Below are 22,966 nucleotides of genomic sequence, written 5' to 3'. Positions count from 1 at the left end.
TTTCCTTATAAGATATTATTAGTTATACAATTTGCTGATAGTTAAGGGAAGAAATTAGCCTGAATGAGATAAATATGACCTGTGGCACTTGTAGTAGATTTTTATTTTAATATTACCTATGATATAAGAGACATTTTCCTGCTACAAACATTTGATAATTTTAACACAGAACAAATTTCACCTTTTTATGATCATGTTTATTTATTTGATAAATCATTGAATTGAAATTAACTATTATAGACTGTTACATAATAATAACAAATAATCCAAAAGTATTGCTTTAAGTCTGAAATAAGTATATTTTAATGTTCTTTATGTCCAAACTGTTTCTTATCCAAAATTACTCTACTCTTTCAATGAATGTACCCTCATTTATATACTGCTTTATAAAGAGCAGGAAAAATGTCACATGTTTAAAAATGTCACCGATACACGTGTTAAGCACCATTTTGTAGGTACAGTCTGCTGTTGAGAACCATCAAGTAAATGTTTGATGGGGCTAGATAAGATAATAATTATAAAAGAAAAGATCATTAAATAGTAATTGTTGGATGGGGCTAGATGAGAAAATAATTATAAAAGAAAAGATCATGAAATAGTAATTATTTATTGAGAGAATAATAGTGGTCATTAAAGAAGAAATAAATTAATAACTATTTAAGTTCAGAGTTAGTTAATGAAGAGTATGTAAAAAAAGGGAAAGATGAAATTGTAATTATTAAGTAGGAAAAGATGACATAAAAGAAAATGAGGAACTTCTTTTTGTAAAAAAAAATAATATGTTATAAAAGTGTTGTAAATATGAATGTTAAAATTTTCAGGAAACCGATGAAGGTGTGAATTTAAGCTGCAAAACTGCTTCAGATGTGATAGTTATAGATGATGATAATGTTGTTGTAGATGATACACAGACAGTACCAGTACAAGGAGACAATCAACATACAAGTGCAACACATCCGCAGATGTCACTACAAAATTCAAGTACAACAGTAAATAGTAAATCCATTTCAAAACAGAAAGAATCTGCAATTTGTAAGGTCTTACCAACAGCTAAAGAAACTGCGCAAGTAATTACAATGTGTAAAACAGTCAAAGGACCAAACACTGACATGGCAACAATTTCTACCTGTAAAGCAGCTTCAGTGAATAGACGTGATAAAAAAGCAAATGTGGTGCTAAAATATAAAGATTCAAAACAAATAAGTAAGATAAGTAAAACAGGTTCAAAAAGAGGCAAAACGCAAGCAAATACCAAGTTTGAAATGGTTCGAGTACTTAGAGGCAAGAGACAAGCTTGTGCCATGCGTGGAACTGTTCTGCCTCGACAAGAGGAGGCTGGGTCAAATGTAAAATGTAAAAAGATTCCACCACATAGAATTAAAAAGTATGGAAGACTTTCCTTTAAAAGGCATGCTAAACAAACAAATGTAGACTATAAAGCAGTTTCTGATGGGAAAGGATATCTACAAACATACAAGAAAAAAGCTTCAAGACAGTCACCTGTTACACGTCGTGTTTTGCCAGAAACAGTTTCTGATTTAGACCAGATATCTAAGCGTCATGTTGGAAGTAAAGTTTCATACAGTAATACCAAACAGTCTGTAATGCAGAATACACATAGTACACTTTACAAAAGGCAAACAAGAAATACAAAAGAAGTGCCTTTTGTACCATATTTTACGACTTACTTATTTATGAATAATTTGTCAAAAAACACCGATCAGGGTGCCACCAGTAAAGTAAATACCAGACAGGATAGCAACAAACAGGGCACTATCACGCAGAATAACACCAGACAGGGCACTATCACACAGGATAACACCAAACAAGGCACTATCACTCAGGGTAACACCAAACAAGGCACTATCACACAGGATAACACCAGACAGGGCACAATCAGACGGGATAACACCAGACAGGGCACTATCACACAGGATAACACCAGACAGGGTGCCACCAGTAAAGTCAAATCCAGACAGGATAACATCAAACAAGGCACTATCACACAGGATAACACCAAACAAGGCACTATCACACAGAATAACGCCAGACAGGGCACTATCAGACGGGATAACACCAGACAGGGCACTATCAGACTGGATAACACCAGACAGGGCACTATCACACAGGGTAACACCAGACAGGGCACTATCACACAGGAAAACACCAGACAGGGCTCTATCACACAGGAAAACACCAGACAGGGTGCCACCAGTAAAGTCAAATCCAGACAGAGTGACACCAGACAAGGCACTACTACACAGGATAACACCAAACAAGGCACTATCACACAGGAAAACACCAGACAGTACAATACCAGACAATATAACACGAGGCAGGATCCTACCAAGCAAGATAACTCCACTCAAGATAACACAAGACAGGATAACACCATGCAAGATAACACCAAGCAGGATAACACCAAGCAAGATAACACCAAGCAGGATAACTCCAAACAGGATAACTCCAAACAGAATAACACCAAACAGGATAACACCAAACAGGATAACACCACTCAGGATAACACCAGACAGTACAATACCACAAATGCTAATACTGGCAAAATATCAGGTCGGCAATATAGGAATAGAATTGAGACCCACATTACTCCCAATATGGTTAATGTTAAGAGAATTCCGGAAACTCCTGTAATTCAGAAAGAGTTAGAAGTTGTTCATAGGAGCATGGAAAAGAGTGAAGAAACAATTGACATAAGCCAAGTTAAAGAAACTGAAAAATTGACAGTATTAAAAGGTCAAGGTGAGAGTTTAATTTGATATCTATTTATGCATTGCTTAATGCAATTTTATCTTTAGTTAATAAACTACATGAGGTAAATTTTAAGAAATGAGGTCTTTGACAAGAGCAGAATAAGAATAAACATTCACATTAAAAAATCAGGCCTTTCTTGGTATAATCGTTACTAACCAAACACAATTGAATGTCATCATCTATAAATCTGTGACTTTTTCTGAATTTTATCCTAAGTTGAAGATTTAGTGAATAGTTGTATTGAAATGAATTGTCATACATATTATTAACATTTATTTAGACTGAGATATTTTTGTAAACCCATTTATTGTTGGGGTCATGCAATATATAGCCAGCAGTTGATTTTAAAAATAAACATTTTCTTATACAGAATTCAGGTAATCTTGATATCAAATTAATGGATCTCATTCATTAAACAATAGTTTATATGCTTAAACATACCAAATAAATAGATAAAAAAAGTAATTTGCATTTAATGTCAAGTTACACATGTGTTATGTGTATCAGATAACCAAAAGTGATTAGCTATTGCCATAGAGTCATGTGTCTGCTCTCTGATCACTTTGGGAAGGATGGTCCCAGAGATGGGCAAATCCATTATGGGAAGGATGGTCCCAGAAATGGGCAAATCCATTATGGGAAGGATGGTCCCAGAGATGGGCAAATCCATTATGGGAAGGATGGTCCCAGAGATGGGCAAATCCATTATGGGAAGGATGGTCCCAGAGATGGGCAAATCCATTAATCAAATTCAGCAGGATTTTGGTGGTTGAAAGTAATCAAGGTACCAAACTGTATAAGATATCTTTAAAGTATATGAAAAGTAATGTAGGTATGAATCTATAATTTCTATATGTGTTTTTACATAAAGGTGCTAAAACGTCACCTGTCAAAGTACAGCAAGAAGATGTAGCTTTATCACAATCTGGTGTTGATCTTGGCGTAAATCGGGGGTCAGTGATGAAAGACTTGATACAGAAAATATCAAAGCGTGATAATGTATGCGTGATGACTTACATGGAGGAGAAGTTTCTGCTGAATTTAGTGATGTACATGTTAGAGCACGGATTTCCCATGTCCTTGGTGAAGACATGTGCATTTGTCAAACAGGTTATTCACAGATTTGGTAAGTTCTGTTTTCAAATGATAAAAGAATGAATGTTAACATGCCTTAATAGACTAACTCTGGAATTAAGAGTATTTGGGTTTTTACCAGCTAATCCATAGGTACAAACAAACTTTAACAGTTACAGCTTAGAAACTTAGTGCAACAGGTTGACTTATCTACTGTGACGGGAAGTGCACAGTGAAGCTATAAAGGTAAAGTTTGTTGGTACCTACTGATTAGCTGGGAAAACCCAGATATGCAGAGTTCCTGATAACGTCTCTAGCTAGAGGTGTGGATGTTGGTTAAGTTGGTGGTCCCTCAAAATAATTTTTGTGAGATCGATATATCTTCCCAAAAAACAAGATAAGAATAGTTTGATATAGGTACCTTCTCCTGTCTAAAATAATGTACATGATCGTTAAGGTATTTTAATTTTAACTACACATGTATATTGTTTATTGACATGTCTGATTAATTTAGATTTGATAAACATATTTGTCTTTGAAACGGCTAAATTAAAATGTGTGTAACAAAATTTATTTTAGGACGTAAATCAAAAAGTAGCCAGGCATTGACACGTCGTTGGGTACAAGAATTCTTCACTAGTCATCCAGAGATTGCTCATCTTAAACACCAAATGATTTTAGAAGAAACCACTCCAACTGCAGAATGTATTTCTAATTGGTTTACAAACTTGGAAAAATTATTGACCAAGTATGAAATAAAAGACAAACCTGGACAGGTATACATGCATAAATTTTAAACATTATAATATATGTATATATTATTATCTACCTACTTAGCTTTATAGGGATACCATCATATTTGTAACCCAGGGGTCACTGGTTTGATCCTCTTGTGTGGCTAAATTTCTCTATGAAAATCATATGAGCCGCGTCACGACAAATCCAACGTTATGCATATGCAACCAGCATGGATCCAGACCAGCCTGCGCAGTCTGATCAGGATCCATGTTGTTCGCTATCAGTTTTTAGCTCGACTATTCGAAGAATATGAGAGCTATTGTAGTCGCCCCGGCGTCGGCGTCGGCGTCAGCGTCCGCGTCGGCGTCTGCGTTGGTTAAAGTTTTTTGTAAAGTCAAATATCTCAATTATTACTTGAGATATTCAATTGAAACTTACAATACTTATTTATAGTAACAAGGTACATCAGATTGACAAGTTGGATAACTCTGCCTACAATATTGACAGAATTATGCCCCTTTTTAACTTAGAAATTTTGGTTAAAGTTTTTTGTAAAGTCAAATATCTCAATTATTGCTTGAGATATTCAATTGAAACTTACAATACTTATTTATAGTAACAATGTACATCAGATTGACAAGTTGGATAACTCTGCCTACCATATTGACAGAATTATGCCCCCTTTGGAACTTAGAAATTTTGGTTAAAGTTTTTTTGTAAAGTCAAATATCTCAATTATTGCTTGAGATATTCAATTGAAATTTAAATACTTATTTATAGTAACAATGTACATCAGTTTGCAAAATTGCATAACTCTGTCTGCAATATTTGCAGAATTATTTGCCCCTTTGAAACTTAGAAATTTTGGTTAAAGGTTAACGGTCTTCAAAGATATTTACTTGAAACTTTACACATGCACTTAGGGTCATAATTGGAGGGTCATAATTGTATGTCACTGACCAAGTTCCATAGCTCTATCTTGCATTAAGGCTGATTCATATCCCCTTTTCTACTTAGTTTCTTGGTTAATGTTTACATGCAAGTTTTACATATCTCAATAACTATTAAAGATATTTATCTAAAACTTCACATATGCATTTAGGGTCATAATTGTAGGTCACTGACAAAGATCCATAATTCAATCTTGCATTTAGGCTGATTTTTCTCCCCTTTTTCGACTTAGAAATTCATGGTAAAGTTTTGCTTGTAAGCTGTTATCTCAATAACTACTGAAGGGTTTGTGCCTTTTTTGGGACAATTTTATGCATTCATAATAATAAAGCAGTGATTTACTTGATAAAACATCTTAATAACAAGCCAATGTACCTTTTCTGTCAAATTTATGTATTCATAGGTAATTAGTATTATTATATTCAATAAAAAAAACCTTGTGACATTACCTTCCGAATAGTCAAGCCAATTCTGTATAATTAGACTCTCTGTAAGGCCTATAACATGAATTTATAAAAAAAAATTAGCCCTTTTGTGAACTTAAAAAAATTAACAATATCAAGGCTCTTTTACTATCAAGCACTTAGAATAGTCGAGCGTGCTGTCCTACAGACAGCTCTTGTTCTACTTGTAATAGAATTTGTAAGCGAACAGCATGGATCCTGATCAGACTGCGCGGATGTGCAGGCTTATCTGGATCCATGCTGGTCGCAAACCTATTATGTTGGTTTTGTCATGACACAGCTCATTTAGATGCACAGACTGCCAAGATATGACCAAAAACCAGACAAACATTTATTATAGTCAATATGTAATATACACATCTTCCTTAACACTTACTTGAATCATGTCACCAATGCTAAACCCTAACTTGAATCATGTCAACAAGCTAGGCCCAAACTTGAATCATGTGACCAAGGATATGCCCTAGCTTGAATCATGTCACCAATGCTAAACCCTAACTTGAATCATGTCACAAAGGATAGGCCCTAACTTGAATCATGTCACCAATGCTAAACCCTAACTTGAATCATGTGACCAAGCTAGATCCTAACTTGAATCATGTCACCAATGCTAAACCCTAACTTGAATCATGTCACCAATGCTAGACCCTAACTTGAATCATGTCACCAATGCTTAACCCTAACTTGAATCATGTCACCAATGCTAACTTGAACCATGTCACCAATGCTAAACCCTAACTTGAATCATGTCACCAAGCTAGACCCTAACTTGAATCATGTCACCAAGTTAGACCCTAACTTGAATCATGTCACCAATGCTAAACCCTAACTTGAATCATGTCACCAAGAATAGACCATAACTTGAATCATGTCACCAATGCTAAACCCTAACTTGAATCATGTCACCAAGCTAGACCCTAACTTGAATCATGTCACCAAGGCTAGAAAGATCTCTTTCCAACTTTTCATCATGTAGAAACTCATGTTTACATTATCAGAGTTAAAAATTATTAATTTCACGCTCTAGTGATGTATACAAAGATTCATTTTGATGATTTTTTGGCAGAGATGATTTGACATTTAAAGTCCAATATTACAAATCTCATTTGTTTATTTTAGATATATAGTTTTCACACAGTAGACTGGGATTGTACAGATTTTATGAAAATTAAAGACGGAGGTGAAGAAGTAAATAGAAGTACAATAAATAAACATGTTTCAGCAAGTCTTTGTGTTTGTGCTGATGGAAGCTTCTGGCCTTCAACAGTGGTGTTCCAGGTAAGTTTTTCCTTGTAAACATTCTCATACATTACAGTCATCTCTCATTTGTGAAATTATTCCTTTACATTTTCATTTTGATATATAAAATATGATAACAGATAAGATGTTAACATTCACAGTGATTGTTGATGGTTCATTCATTGAAAAAATTAAATCATCTTGGTAAAAAAAAATAGCGGCTTACATCAGATTGAATATTTGTCTTTTTTGCCATATAACACCATTTCCGTTTTCAGGGACTGCTACCAAGTATGAAGGACTTGCGTGAACTTCCATCAGCAATGTGTTATGCTACATCAGAATTTGGTTGTTTTAACAACCAGATATTTCTGGAATGGTTCCAGACATGTTTTATTCCGAATTGTGGATCAATGCGACCAGTCTGTTTACTGCTGAACAATATGTGCAGTCTTCTCACTGTACCAATCATAGAGGCTGCAGTAGAAAATGATGTTGTCTTGGTTGGAATCCCTTCTCACGCTGCATCAATATTGCACCCTATAGAGGCAAAGGTAGTCACATATTGTTACGCTCAAACATTTATTACAACATTTATTACAAGTCATAATTGCAAAGTTATCAGTTTGAAAAAAAAAATGTGTGTAATAATGCCCCTTTCGTGGTTGGCTTTAGTACTGGTGCTAAAATAAAAACAAACAGGTTACGACTTAATAAATGTTGCCTGGATTGAGATGCAGGCACCATTTATTAAATAGGTCACAGGAATGTCCGCTTTTGACCTTTATAATGACTTAAAAAATCTAATCAACCAACTTAACAACAAAAGAGATCTGGAGGCAAGGCAATCTACTTTTGAAGGTGAAATGAAATGGAGAAACCCAAATGAAAACAGTTTTTCTTATTCCAAAGTTTTTGGTGAAAATATTTTTTGTCTAAGTCTTATGAATATCCTTCCATTGGTTCAGGAGTTTGGAGCAGACAGTATGTCTTTCACCATGAGAGGTAACTTTGATCTGAATAGGGTATGTCTGACAGTAGATTTCTGCTTGTCTACTAAATGAGATAAACCGCCTTCGTGGTTGAGGGGTTTGAGTCGATGACTTCTAATCCAGTTACCTCTCTGGCGTAGGTTCGATCCCCGGGAGATGCTTTGGTAGTTTAGCGCGTAGGAAGGTAGTCTAGTACTGGTGTAACTCTCCAGGAACGATGGTTAGGAAACTTTATGACTGAAATACTGTTGGGAAAAGGCGTAAAATGAAAACAAACAAAACAAAACTAAATGAGGTACACATTTGACTGGAACAACATGAACATCCATCTAACCTTTTATAAGCCAAGATGGGAATATCATCAATACACACAATTTCACTGTGACAGATGATCCTGATCATTGATTGTTATGGTCATTTGTCCATAACAGCTGATTTATGAATTAATTGTTACATAAACTTGGTGCAAACATTGTTTTATATTAGACTTAAAACCTGTAGTCATATTTGTTTTATTCACTTCTTTTTGTAAGAATTATTGTATATGTTTATTTTAAAACTGAGCAGCGCCAGAGACAAAATTTCCAAGAAAATCAAACTTTTGAAAAAGTGAAGTGATTAAAAGCATACAGGAAAACAGATCATTAAAATTTATGTTGTTTATGTATCTGCTGATTTTGCAATATTTTTGTCATCATTAATCGCGTTAAATGTACGGATACCTTTTCGGAATCTCTCACCATTACAGTTTAAATAGATCACCAAATATTTCATGAAATTAGCATGAATCTGAAGGTATGATGCTTTAATACCTTAATGTTTGTTTAGTTAGTAAGCTAAGTCTTTAAATTATTGTTTTTTCTTCAGATAAGTCATCCGTTGAATACCTCAATAAGTACTTTATGTAAATCTATGTTCTCTGATGGAACTATAACTAGTGCAAGATTTCCCGCCCTTCTAGAGCAAGCTGTAGATCACATGTCATCATCACAAGTAAAACAGGCATTTCAAGTTACTGGAGTTTGTCCTTTTAATCAGTGTGCTATTGAAGTGAATAGTTTGACACATACTGACAGTCCAGATGACAGAGCTACATGGAAAAATAGCAAACAAGGTGATTTATTTCATGATACTAGTTTATTGGTTTAATGTTTTTAAAAAATGATACTATAAAATCATTATTATTGGTGGGGCATGAATTTTCGAGGTTTTAGTGGGTAGGTCAATCCACGAATTTAAGATCCGACGAAATTTTATCCCAACATATACTTCTTGCCATGACTCTATTCTATATAATTATTACAAACCTCTATTCTATATATTACAAACATGCATCAGCGCTTTTCCGCCGATTTTTGTGTAATGTATGCCCAGACGCAAGGATTAAATTTATTGTACACATGGCAAGTAAAATGCGTGGCGATTAAGTGTCAGATTACTTTGCATTAGGTTATTTATTTTATTTTTTACAAGAAATTGAAAATTCACGATTTTAAGAACTCAAGAAAATGCCCATTTTGATAAAACCACGAAATTTCATGCCCACGAATATAAGTGAATGCACAGTATTTGGCTTATTTTAGCTTATTTTAGCATATTTTATGTGTACATATATCTTTTATCATCCTGAGATGAGACCAATACATATTAATTGTGAAAGTTGATTTTTTGTTTTTGGATATGTTGTAGGTTACATGTACATTTAAATATTATCATTTGTCCATAAAAAAATCTTTTATCATAAGGTAACGTGTAACCAACGCTGAAAAGCATTTGACTCTATCTCAATCCATTGAGAAGTTTCACTTTGAAATCAATTGGAAAAAATCAACGCAAAATAGTGATTTTTGGCAATTTTGAGATGTCCCCTCGTTGCCATGGTAACAGAAAATGTAAGCCTGAGCATGTTGTTGCAAGGGCAATGGTCCAGTCAACATTTGTGCCAAGTTTGATTAGTGTTGAAGCAGTTTTTATAGTATTATAGCAATTTGAACTTGTAACGGGAGACTTTTCAATGAAAACAGCCATTTTTCACAAAATGCTCATGAAGTAATGGGTTAAATATTATCATTTGTCCATAAAAAAATCTTTTATTTGGTGTGAAAGAAAAAATATGTTGTGAAATTTTAAATTTATGAATTTTAAAACAGTAGAAGTAAACTGATTAATTTGTTTAATGACATTTTCTACTTTTTCAAGTTCTAGAGCAGGGAAGTCCAGAAGCATCAACATCTGCAGGCAGTGTGAGACAGAAATTAAAACATAAAGGAATACCAATGAAAGATTCCAATCAAAGTGATGACATAGACAATGCAGGAGAATATAGAGACAGTGTTATAGATTCAGGGAAAACTTCACAAAGTCCTTCAAAAAGAAAGTTAGAAGATGCACATGTTAGTCCAATTGTATGTTTAAAACGGATGAAGATAAACGTCAATGGTCATCCATTATACAGTTAGAGACAATGTTGTATGATATGATTGTTTCTTGTTATGATATACTGTGTTCAGATCTAAAGTCTTAAATGTTTTAACCAGGTATCTACTTTATATATAACATCTGTTATAACTCATGTTTATGTAGGGCAAAAAGAGGGAACATGGAAATTTCTGTTCAGTTGAATATATGCCTGTGTAAATCTGCCACTTTTGGCGATCACCTTAATAGGAACAAAGAGATAAAACAGAACCTATGCTTTAATGCTTGTTCATATTGTAAAATACCAGCATATTTTGTGTTTTATTTTGTCTTTTTCGTAATCATAAACAGGATGATTTTGGATTTGTTTTTTCTTCAAGAGTTTTACTTTAAATTGTGTTTATTCTGTATTGTTAATTGTATCTTTAATAGTTTATGTTGTTGAGTGCAATAATTCACATAAAAGTACATGTCAGGAAGCATGTATCTTTATCATAAAATGAAAAAAAAAATATTTCTCAGGAAAAGCATGAGGCTCATACTTGTATTGTTGGTAAGGGGTACCATTAAATTACCTGATATTTCACCAGCTCAAATCATTTTTTTGAACCCCCAGTTTAATCTCAATAAATGAATCTAGTATTTTTGTATATACATGTATCACATTTGTGCCTTTTCATTTCATTGTGAGAAAAGTTTGATATACCTACATAATTATGATAACAGTGTAAATACTATATTTTAAATATTATGTTTTGTTACTATGGTAACCATGCCAGCTTTGTTTTGTTTACTTGAGCACACTGTGTTCATATTCACTTTCTGACTGGTGTCAGTTATCATGCACTGTTAACATAGAAGTTTCTTATGTGATGTATATACACAATGTATCTATGTAGTAAAAATTTAAAGATCTGAAAAAGTCTTCTGGAAAGCGAATGGTTAAAGCTTAAATATTTGTCTTGTGGCCCTGCTTCATGATTGCATATTAAAGTCTTTGGGTCAACATCTGTCCTGTCTGGAGGATGTCATGGGATTTTCTTATGTATGTTTATTGTTGAAACTTAAAAAGTCTTTAATAAAACCTGAAAGGCTGATGCGTACTTATTGTCTAGTGGGTCTGTTTCAATATTGTTCAAATTATGTCATTTGTCCTATTTTCTTTATATAATTTTAAGTCAGTCGATTTACCTTGCCAGTGATCATTAAAAACCTACGAACAGTAGAATGCTTTGGCTTCAGTTGAAGAATAACTAAAAACTAGCTTCTTTTTGCTGTTACATTTGTAATATACGAACAGACATTGTTGATTTTATTTACAGGGTCTGGTTATAGCTGACATTAACTTTCAACATATTACACCATTACAATGTGCTCAGGTTGTTTAATAAGAATAATTATGCACTGTATGAAAATTTAAATGTATTGGTTACTAGTATGTTGTTATAAATTGGAAGCCTTGATATGTCATTAAAATGTTTAAAAACATCTTGTTTGAATTTTCAGTATATTAGGGGTTATACACAGGAAGGTACACTTTTTTCAATGAAATATATATACTAGTATACAGTATGCAGGGGCAGCAGTGTTGTTGTGTACATTAGAGGCTAACTTACGCCCATGCGAAATCTACTACAACGGTACTCTCTTTGCACATGCGCTGGAAACATTTAAAGTGATAAAAATGAAAAAGAAGTACACCATGTTACACTAATAACACAAGACTTGGCTACACAATAGCGCAATGTGTTACTTCCTACGTTCTGTCGGTTTAAATGAACCAATGGTTTGGTTATGCACAAGTCATACTATAAAATGTATTTTTATATAACATTTATAATTTGTCTGAAGACGAATAGCAATAAATGGTTTGAAATATATGTTAAATTCCCCAAAAAACAATACTTCCAGTTTTGCAGCGGTACAGGTTATCTCTTTGCTATTAATCTTGCTTATCACAGGTAACTACTTTCTCAGTTTCTGAGACACAGGCAAAATTTTCATATTTTCGATTTGAATTTTTCATCCAATATTCTATAAATGTGGTAGAAATGAATACACTTAGTAGTTTAGGGAACAAAAATTTTCTCCATATAAAGTAAAAAATGTTGGTTTCCTAACCTGACCTACGCGGGTCAGGTTAGAGCATTAAGAGTTTACGATAGTTATCACAGTAAACTATAGGAACGTAAAAGAACATGTCATATGAGCAAGTTGGACTTGATTCAATCTTAAAATATCCACAATGTATGTTTTTTTCAACTTTCAGGGATTGTTACTGTCAAATGACTTGTTTTAAAACTACTTGTTGATTCTTTCTGCGTCTTCATTTTGTTCAACATATGTAGATTTATTTACGTTTCAAACTCACATTTTATATAATATTTCTCCAGAAAAAAAAACATGCTGGGACTTTTAAAAACTTCATTTTAGCGTGACTTGAGTAAATATAATAAATTTTGATATTTTGTCATTTATTTGCCTGATATATAAAAAAGTAACAAATAACTGCATTCACGCATTAATGATGAATAAAACGTTTGGCAAAGATCTTGTTATATTTCTCGCTGACTTCATACAAAATATCATTTTAGTTTACAAATTCAAAGATAGTTAAAATTGATGTAGCGGAACATATAATAGTAAAATTATATCATTTCATTTATTGGCAAATATGTCTTGACCATATTTAGTATATGTTGTAAATGGTCAAAGGCATTTATAAAATGCTTTTGACCATTTACAACATACTAAATATGGTCAAGACATATAGTTACATAAAAGTTACAAAAAAACAAAACAAACTTTAAAATTTAACTCTCGGTGTTTTCACTATAGAAACAAGAGTATACAATAACTGTTATATCAATATAATTATAATAATAGGGACATGCAACGGAGCAACTTGAAAAAGGTAACCATCGATTTTTATTTATTTGAACATCTTATTATTAAAAGAAGTTGGATTCGGGGGTAGATGTCCATACATGTTGAAGAATGTTTAACAATATTGGTCAATTTTGAAACATTATAGGTATAGAGGCGTGGGCGGTACACAAAAAAACTACACATTTAATCTTTAAATAATAATTCTAACACTCCGCGTGATTTTGTCACTATAGAGAAAGAAGGAGTGATTTTGTCACTATAGAGAAAGAAGGAAAAACCCGGTGTTAAACTGCCAATAAACACTGGTTAGGGACTACTTGTATATGCGGCTGTTATGTTTTCACCCTGGATTATATAGTTTACAAAACCTTTTAAAGCAACAATATAAAGCATTCTCATTTTTATTTTCAGTTCTTATAATGTTTTCTTTTCATACAATACCGAAATAATATCTCACCTACGGCCTTCGTGGTCAATTCTTACGCATCAAAACTCCAAACCGGTGTTAAATAGCCGATATACACCTCTCAGGCCGATGTTATTTCTTAAATAATCAGCAAATATCAAACATTAAAAAATTTTAAACTCACAAATGAAATAAATCCTACAAATCAATGAAACAGTAACATTTACATTTTTTGTGGTTTTATGTGCGAAAACACTTATATGTAATGCATTTGTGCATAAATTGTCAAAATTAAATGAGAAAATTGCCCTTGCGTAACTTTGTTGTATGATATATTATATGTATATTCGTACATTAGATGTTTTCGTGATAAAACGCTATAGTATTCACTTCAAAATAAGTTTCGCATATACCAGACCTCGGCTTTGAATTAAAACCGTGATCAGATAATGATATTTTTGAATCAGATGTATTGAATTCATTGTGTACATGAGCTTTAATAGAAATATTTAGGTAGAATAATTTCACCTAAAATATTTATTGCATATTTTCTCATTTTATTTGCAAGTGCTTTTTTTCTACTGCAGCATTTTATTAACACTATGTTGTAAACGATCAAAAATGTCATATCATCTTGATATCCTGAGACCTTATAATATATGTGATTATGAATAGACATAATTGTAATGAAGGAAGGAATAGAGTATTTGTTTAAACTTTTTCCTTGTTTATTGCAATGTGGTATAGCCAGTTTTTACTTTCGTACCTCAGCTATATAACTTATTATCTTCATATATAGAAAGTTACTGATATTTTTGTTTTTTGTAAAATGAACTAACTGACTCCATCTGTCAATCTGTCAGGATATTTTGTAACTTAGATATACCGCTGTAATAGCTTTAAATTTACAAAAAAAAAATCAAAATAATTTCAATATAAATACTGCTGCACCATTGTCTTATACAAATAGCTTGTCTAAGGAAAATGGCGGACTTCTCAGACATTTTAGCGTGAAACTGATAACGATCGCTGATTGGCTTATCTGTAAGACTCCTGCCAGCTTGATTGACAGGCGGCGCAATGTCAATTGTCACGTGGTGTTCTACTGAAAACAAAGTTTTGTTTTATTATATATGATATAATATGAAATAATATAATATAATACCCCAGAATAACCTGTAAACTATTACATATCCACTGTTATTTTACTATATTTATACGGAGATGTTGAAACATCAAGTATATTTATTGTTTATGTTTATGTAGGTTACATTGCGATTGTATACAACACAATTTTTAATTTACTGCTTCTGAAATATTGATAGAGTTAAAACAGAGGTAAGTCTTGAAATTAGTTTATATATCTTACCTTCGACTTAAAGTGACATTATGCTCATTTTTTCGTTGTCAAATTGACTTTAATTGACTACATTTGTATATATTTCAATAGACTAGTCGTTATAACGGTGATTGACCAACACATGATATTTGAAAATGTTTAGGGTAAAAAATACATTTACCTAAATATTTAAAAAGACTGCCCCACTCTTTTTATAAATTTAAAGTTACAAATACATTCAGACGGATAATTACAAACATTTCACAGGGTCTAGTGAGTTATTTATCGTTCATGTGAGGTAAATTATAACATTGAAAGGAATTACGAAAAAATGGTAACTTATTTGTTCACTCTATATCTACCCATGGATGAGCATAATGTCACTTTAAAATGTTTAAATCAGAGGTTAGTCATGAAATGTTTATAAATAAATAGGGAACACTATCACACATATCCGTACCGATTTTGCGACTCCGTAAAAATGTGCATATATTTTGACGAAACGTAATTTTCGTCATACAAAAATAGCGTTAAATGATAACGTATCGCTATAAGCGCTTCTTTTTTTACCGCTAACAGTTCTGATTTTAGATATGTGATGAATAGAATTTTATATTCGTGTACGATCATAAACTAAATTTCTTGAACTGTTAAATGAAATAATTCTATGCTCGCCAGAGGCTCGCATATTATGATTTTATCCAACTCTTATGCTAAAATAATTCTATGCTCGCCAGAAGCTCGCATATTATAATTTTATTCAACTCTTATGCTAAAATAATTCTATGCTCGCCAGAGGCTCGCATATTATAATTTTATTCAACTCTTATGCTATGACAAATAATGTTATGCTATTTTATTTCATTTATAAAACAGAGATTATTCTTGAAACGTGTGTAACTAAATAGGAAATTATATAACATTTAAAACAGAGGTAAGTCTTGAAATAAGTTTTTTTTTATACTTGCAGTACTGTAATGACTACAGCTGTATTTACCATAATATTTCTGTGCTGACGATCTCGGTTATAGTCGCAATAGGATTCTAAGTGAAAATTATGATTAGGCGAACCTATTCAACCTCAATAAGTTTTTGTTGTATTAAGTAATTTTTGATACACACATACACAAGCTGTGAATAAATAAAGAATAAAATAAATAAAGAAAGAATAGTTATATTTGATGCCAGCGAGTCTTTTTTATTTACTTTATGCATAAAGTTTTGACAAAAGTGTTAAGTATTTTAATATGTCAACCAAATCTATATTTATCTAGCTGCTGCTGCGCCAAAAATACCTGTGTTAAATATTTGTATGTCCCCTCGATGATCCTAGAAGAAATTAGCGCATGTTTTTGAAACTTAATATAGACAAAGTAGATGAGACATATTAATTTTGAGCATATTGTTGCAGGACCGTATTTTTTGTCCCAATAGCACTTGCAGCAATGCCGGAACCAGACTTACGAGGCTCGCCCTTAACAATTTGGTATTGTCTAATTTTTGCCTTTTCTAATGTTGGCACGAAGACCTTTTCATGGTGTCTCACTTTGACTTTTCTTTTAGTTTCAACTACAGCCTAGTGGCAGCGTCTAATTCTATTTGCAGCCGACACCGCGGTGCCGTCTGATGAAGGTATGCACTATTCGCAATTCAGCCATATTGTTTTGTTTGATTCACAAATTCTTAAAAGTTGAAATGACATGTAAGTAGTTTGTTGCTTAACAATGCTTTTAAAACAATATATTCGTTTCTTTATTTACCATGCTATATTTTTTGTGCACTGAAATTGAAAAATTAATGTTCAGTCGAGATCAATAGTTTATTGTACACGTTTATTTTTCAACGCTGTTGCAGACCTTTGTAGTTCTACAAATTGACATTTGTATAATAATGAAAACTTTCACTTCAGTTGTATTAACAAAATTGTGAATTTGTCATGCAAGTTCTTTACAAGAAGGATCGCAAAAATTAGCTACACAGTTCTATAACACTATTTCTATATTTAGTGTGCAACTTTATTTGTCATCCAATGAAAACGCTGTATTTCTTAAAAATTCTGTACGTTAATTTTCATAGTAGAACAAAAGCCGATACTTTATCGAATTCCGTTCATACACGATGATAGGGCGATTACCACAACTTTTCCGCGCAACGTCAAAATATCATCCTTCTGACCGAGACACCGTATATTTCTGGACAAAATATTAATGGCGGGATAAACAAATTCCAGGTAATAGCTTACAAAATATCTTACTGCTGGACATTGCAAGATTATTCCAATTGTTTAAGTATTCCATCGAATTTTTGAGACAATTTATTGTTAATCTAGCACAATACAATTCACACAAAAACACATACTTCGAAGAAATAGTGTTTACAAAAGATTGTGTGTACCTCAACATGACTCGTAGTTGTCACAAAAACATATGTTATAACGACGATGTCTTTGTTCTATGACCTAACGAGCTCGTGTATTTATTATGGTTAACCCTAAGTTCAAGTTCCATACAAAATTGTGTGTTTCTATCGTAAATTTCAGGGAATATTTGTTGAAAAAAGGCCTACTGACCCGAATATTGGAGCACCGTACAACACTGAATTCAAACACCGCATTCTTTTTCCGTTAGACCGATAAATACTGGAACCGTCTTCTTTTGAATTATACAATAATCTTACAAATATGTTTTATAATAACTTTTATTTGATGAAAGTTTGAAGAAAGATTGTTTACTTGCTGTTATGTTATGTTGCTGTTATATCATACGTTATGTTATGGAAAATTTCTGAAGGTCTGATTTGTGTTAATACTACCAGTTAGATAAGTGCAATGGTATCTATATATAGATAAGGATGTCTTTTCCTTTTCGAACTTATTCAAATTGATAAACCCCACATGGAAAGATTGAAGTTCTTGGCAGACTATACCATCAAACAACATCGAGAAACAAAAGGAATGAACTATTTGTTAATGGGAATTTCTTATTGCATACTAATTTGATAAAGTTGCAAAAGTCATAACACAAATTTTCATGGTGTAGTTTTTGCAGGAACCCGGACAATATTTCCATAATCTCTTTAGTCATCGTCTCCAATGTGCTTTTTAAACAATCTTTTGCGAAAGTTTGACTTCATATTCTTTTTCTTATGTGGTGCGTTACGCATATCGTCCTGAAATACAGGGAGGCGCTGATCCATTGGCGTACTGCTGATATCAGAAGACTTAGTTGGGCGCTCTCCAGTTGATGTATCTGCAGCTTTGCCAATTTCGCACGTTGCTTTGGCTTGTTCAGACATAGGTTTGAACGTCTTCTTTTTCTGAAAGCAAACATTAATATCAAAAATCAACGGTGCTAAAAAGACAGAAAAATGCGGTGATTTTAAGGAGGAATAATGCGGTGCCCTAATCTTATGATTGACAAAGTTGTGCGGTGCCTTAAAATACACACGTGGAAACATAAAAATCATACCAAATATACAAAAAACGGGTTATTTATGTATTGTAACTTGTTCATACGACAATAATGTACATATTTATATTGTATTTTGACCAGTTATATGAACTGAACGGACTAGAAATACGTTATATTTCGTAATCAAAGCAAGTTTTTTTCAGTATGCCCTAAATGTTTTCACTATCCCGACTTAATTAATGAAGTATTTTGCATGTAGTAAAGATAAATAAGTTTCAAATTAAATGGCACATTCGATGAAAAAGAAAAAATGATGATTTTACCTTGTTTTGAGCAAATTATATGCTGTTTTCGTCTCGGTTACAGGCTTGCTGTTCATTTTGTACCACAGAAATATACGGTGTCTCGGACAGAAGTAAGATATTTTGACGTTGCGCGGAAAAGTTGTGGTAATCGCCCTATCACCGTGTCATAGTCGCCTTCTGTTTTTCATAGTACTTTATAGAACCGCATAGTGACGTAATAAAGTGAATAATAATGAGGCCAAATAAAGCTTGACACTAAGTATGTTAGTATTCATCCGTAGCTGTTCTACAGAAATTAGAAACATTCTCCTGTCGCTGTCGCTCCCGTCTCTGTAGAACATCACGGATGAACACTAACATATACTTAAACGTACCCACTATGCAATATGTATATGTTAGTGTTCATACGTGCTGTTCTACAGAAATTAGAAACTTTGACGGGAGCGATAGCGACAGGAGAATGTTTCTAATTTCTGTAGAACAGCACAGATGAATACTAACATATTTAGTGTCAAACTTTATTTGGCCTCATGATTATCCACTTTATTACGTCACTACGCGGTTCTATGAAGTACTATGAAAAATAGAAGGCGACTATGAACGGAATTCGATATAGTATCGACGAATGTAGGACAAAACCCCACCAGTTAAAACCCCACCACTCAAAATTTTATAGAGTGGACAAAACCCCACCACTAAATTTTATAGAGTGGACAAAACCCCACCACTTAATTTTACAGAGTGGACAAAACCCCACCACTTCAGTTTTATAGAGTGGACAAAACTTTCTTGTAAACATGTTAAAAAACAAACAATTGTGCATCAGCAGAAACTCAAAAGAATGTGTGAACAACTCATCAATAAGGAGAAGACTGTACCCGAGTTTCTTCAGGCTTCAGCCACAGTATCCACTTAAACTAAGTACAATGAAGTACAATGAAGGAAAATTGACTGAACTGAATAAATTAGAAATGTGCTATAAAAATGTGCTATTTTTTAATCATTAATTGATGAAAATGTGCTACATTCTTGATTAATAGTAAGTAGTTTATTTTTTATATAAATAAATTGAAGAAATGAATTTGAAGAAACTAAAAATAATGGATAATTCAAGGTCATAAATGTGGCACAGTCTCAAATAAATGACTACTCTTTGATGTTGATTTAACAGTTTGTAAATTGTTTGTATGATCTTTTATATTACACAAATGTTATATTGAAATTAAAAAATAAAATGTGAAATGTGTACTGTATATTATATATATTTTAATTCATCAAATCTTGCCCAATAATTGGTAAGTGGTGGGGTTTTGTCCACTCTGTAAAATTTAGTGGTGGGGTTTTGTCCACTCTATAAAATTTAGTGGTGGGGTTTTGTCCACTCTATAAAATTTTGAGTGGTGGGTTTTAACTGGTGGGGTTTTGTCCGTCTTCCTTTCCCTTCCAGTATCGACTTTTGTACTTCTATAAAAATTAACGCACACATTTTTTTAAGAAATACAGCTTATTCATTGGATGACAAATAAAGTTGGACACTAAATATTTATATCAGCAACTATCGGACTACACATGTTACCAAATTACATGTAATAACCATTTTATTAAATAAATTATGCATTAATATGTACATAATTTCTGATTATGTCATTGCCCTACTTTTGTGTCATAATTTGTTTTTCTGTCAATAGACCTTTTTACGACGCGGTCCGTTGCTATGAAAAATTGACCGGAAGTAGTAGTTTTTTCGCGCATGCGCAATTTGCGTAGGACAGAAAATGCCTTGCCCTACATAGAAATGTAGTAGAAATTCATAGACAATTCCGAGTTAGTTTAAGGTAAAAATAAGAAAATCATATAATCAGAAACACAAAGGATGCCTTCATAGCTTTGTGGCCAAGATTGCCCAAAAAAGGCACGGAAAGACGATTTTTTTAAGAATTCCCCCTTACGATCACGGACCTGACATTGAAGTTATTCTTGTAAAAAAATGTGGAAATATATATATTAGCAAATAAAGAAGTCAATTCAATTGTTGTTCAAATCGTCCATATAAAAACTATTTTATAACATATAATATATAACATTTTTATAGAAATTTTATCACATTTAAAATCGAGTTTAATTATCATTCTGAAAAAAAAGCCGGAATACGTGTTATAATGCATTTTTAGTTTTCAGTTTAGCTAATTTTATCCTTTATCCGACTTGACTGAGATGCCAAACAAAAATTTTTTAAGTCACATAAATTATATATTTCAATAATTTTTCAAACTCTTGGGAAGTTAAGATGAGTGGTGGAATAACACACATTTTGTCCGGTTCATTTAACACACGTCACGTGCACTGTCACTTCACAAAATCATTGATTAGATTGGTGTAAATAAAAGTTACTTAAATTACGATTAATAATTTTCATAGGTTTAAGTAATTAACTATGTCACGTTACTAAAACGACCCGGTTGAATGATAAACTAGCTGGCAAATAACAACCAGTCACGTTGAGTGGCCTGTTTGACACTTACCGCCTTGCCAATCCACTTTCAAAGGAATACCAATTGTGTAATATTATGTAATACATGGGTAATAAAATGTGATCTTTAACACCCTGCTGTTTTAATTGAAATCACTGATGAAAAGTCTCCTAATGATACCTTGAACAGAGGACTTTTGGTCGTTGAATTATAAGTACCGCTAATTTTGTATATCTGTTATAAATATCAATGCACGTTTTTAGTACTTACGTACCGCTTCAATTCATCCCAAAATTTTTTTTTCTGCGTGACATAACTTGAAATCACGCCTTTTAAAGTCTTTAAGTACACTAAAATGCATGCTATCGTTATTGCGCTTTTGTCCTACGCAGAATGCGCATGCGCAAAATGCAACATACGTTGCTATGGAAAAATCGTACTGTAAAAAGGTCTATAAATAAGAATGAAAAATTGATCGGAAGTAGTACTTTCTCGCGCATGCGCAATCTGCGTAAGGCAAAAAGCATGGCATTACATAGAAATAAGGTAGATGTTCATAGACAATTCCGAGTTAGTTAAAGGTTTAAGGTAGATAATTATATAAAATAGCTTTTAACAAAAATAGAAAAGATTTCATTATAGTTTTGTGACAGAGATTGCCATAAAAAGGCACAGAAAAGGTAATTGTTTAAGAATTCCACCTTGTGGTCACGAACTTGACATTGAGTTTTTTTTACAGAAAATGTGGAATACAATCTACATGTATAAGCAAATAAAGAGGTTATCTAAGTTGTTGTTGAAATAGTAGTCTAGCTGAAAAAAAGATAAAAGAAATTATTATAACGTATGAAATCGAGGTTAATTATCATTCTGAAAAAAGTTAGAACAGGTGATATATAATGCACTTTTAGTGTTCAGTTTACTTGATTTCATCCTTAATCCGATTTTACTGTGATGCAATATATAATAATAAATATACATGTATTTTAAATTATTAAATAGTATTTTTAAAACAAATCTTGAGAGAAGATGGATAGGGGAAGTGAAATAACACACATTTTATCCGGTTCCTTGTAACACATATTAAATTTTTTCAATGCACTATTGTCCCTTCACAAAATCAATAAACATTGATGAGATCGGTATATGTAAAAGTTACTTAAATTACGATTAACTGTGTTATAGTTCTAAAACGTCCCGGTTGAATGATACTAAACAAACAACCGGTCGCGAGTCAATCTGGCCAATTCAAAGGAAGTGTACAATACCAATTGTGTAATATTATGTAATACAGGGGTAATAAAATTTAATCTCTTGATTTATCTTTAACACCCTGCTGGTAATAGAAAGAGCATCGAAACACGAGGGTATCTGATTTGTACGAGGGGGCGTAGCCCCCGAGTATTAATCAGATTGCCGAGTGTTTTGATGTTCTTTCTCTTTTGTATCATAGTCAAACATATATAAAAACACGTTCCCTTTTGTCACAATATGAAAC

General features: G+C 32.7%; 2 protein-coding genes across 2 annotated transcripts in view; one reads left to right on the top strand and one right to left on the bottom strand.

Annotated features, from left to right (window-relative positions):
• LOC132741964 (uncharacterized) overlaps positions 1 to 12,136 on the top strand; it is a 70,440-nt gene extending 58,304 nt beyond the window's left edge. The window contains exons 25-31 of the mRNA XM_060730238.1: positions 822 to 2,760; positions 3,644 to 3,898; positions 4,426 to 4,622; positions 7,119 to 7,277; positions 7,517 to 7,792; positions 9,098 to 9,344; positions 10,430 to 12,136. Coding sequence (XP_060586221.1) covers positions 822 to 2,760; positions 3,644 to 3,898; positions 4,426 to 4,622; positions 7,119 to 7,277; positions 7,517 to 7,792; positions 9,098 to 9,344; positions 10,430 to 10,689 — 3,333 coding nt within the window. The 3' untranslated portion in view covers positions 10,690 to 12,136. The remainder of the gene's footprint in view (positions 1 to 821; positions 2,761 to 3,643; positions 3,899 to 4,425; positions 4,623 to 7,118; positions 7,278 to 7,516; positions 7,793 to 9,097; positions 9,345 to 10,429) is intronic.
• LOC132741965 (E3 ubiquitin-protein ligase TRIM71-like) overlaps positions 1 to 14,165 on the bottom strand; it is a 51,897-nt gene extending 37,732 nt beyond the window's left edge. Inside the window, exon 1 of the mRNA XM_060730240.1 lies at positions 13,995 to 14,165. The gene's annotated coding sequence lies outside the window, so the exon portion shown is untranslated. The remainder of the gene's footprint in view (positions 1 to 13,994) is intronic.
• Positions 14,166 to 22,966: the final 8,801 nt, after the last annotated feature.

This window comes from Ruditapes philippinarum, unplaced genomic scaffold, assembly GCF_026571515.1.
Source record: "Ruditapes philippinarum isolate M1 unplaced genomic scaffold, ASM2657151v2 ctg2556_1_1_1_1, whole genome shotgun sequence".
NCBI lineage: Eukaryota > Metazoa > Mollusca > Bivalvia > Venerida > Veneridae > Ruditapes > Ruditapes philippinarum.
Note: the sequence above shows the minus strand (reverse complement) of the source record. Positions and strands in the feature narration are given on the sequence as shown.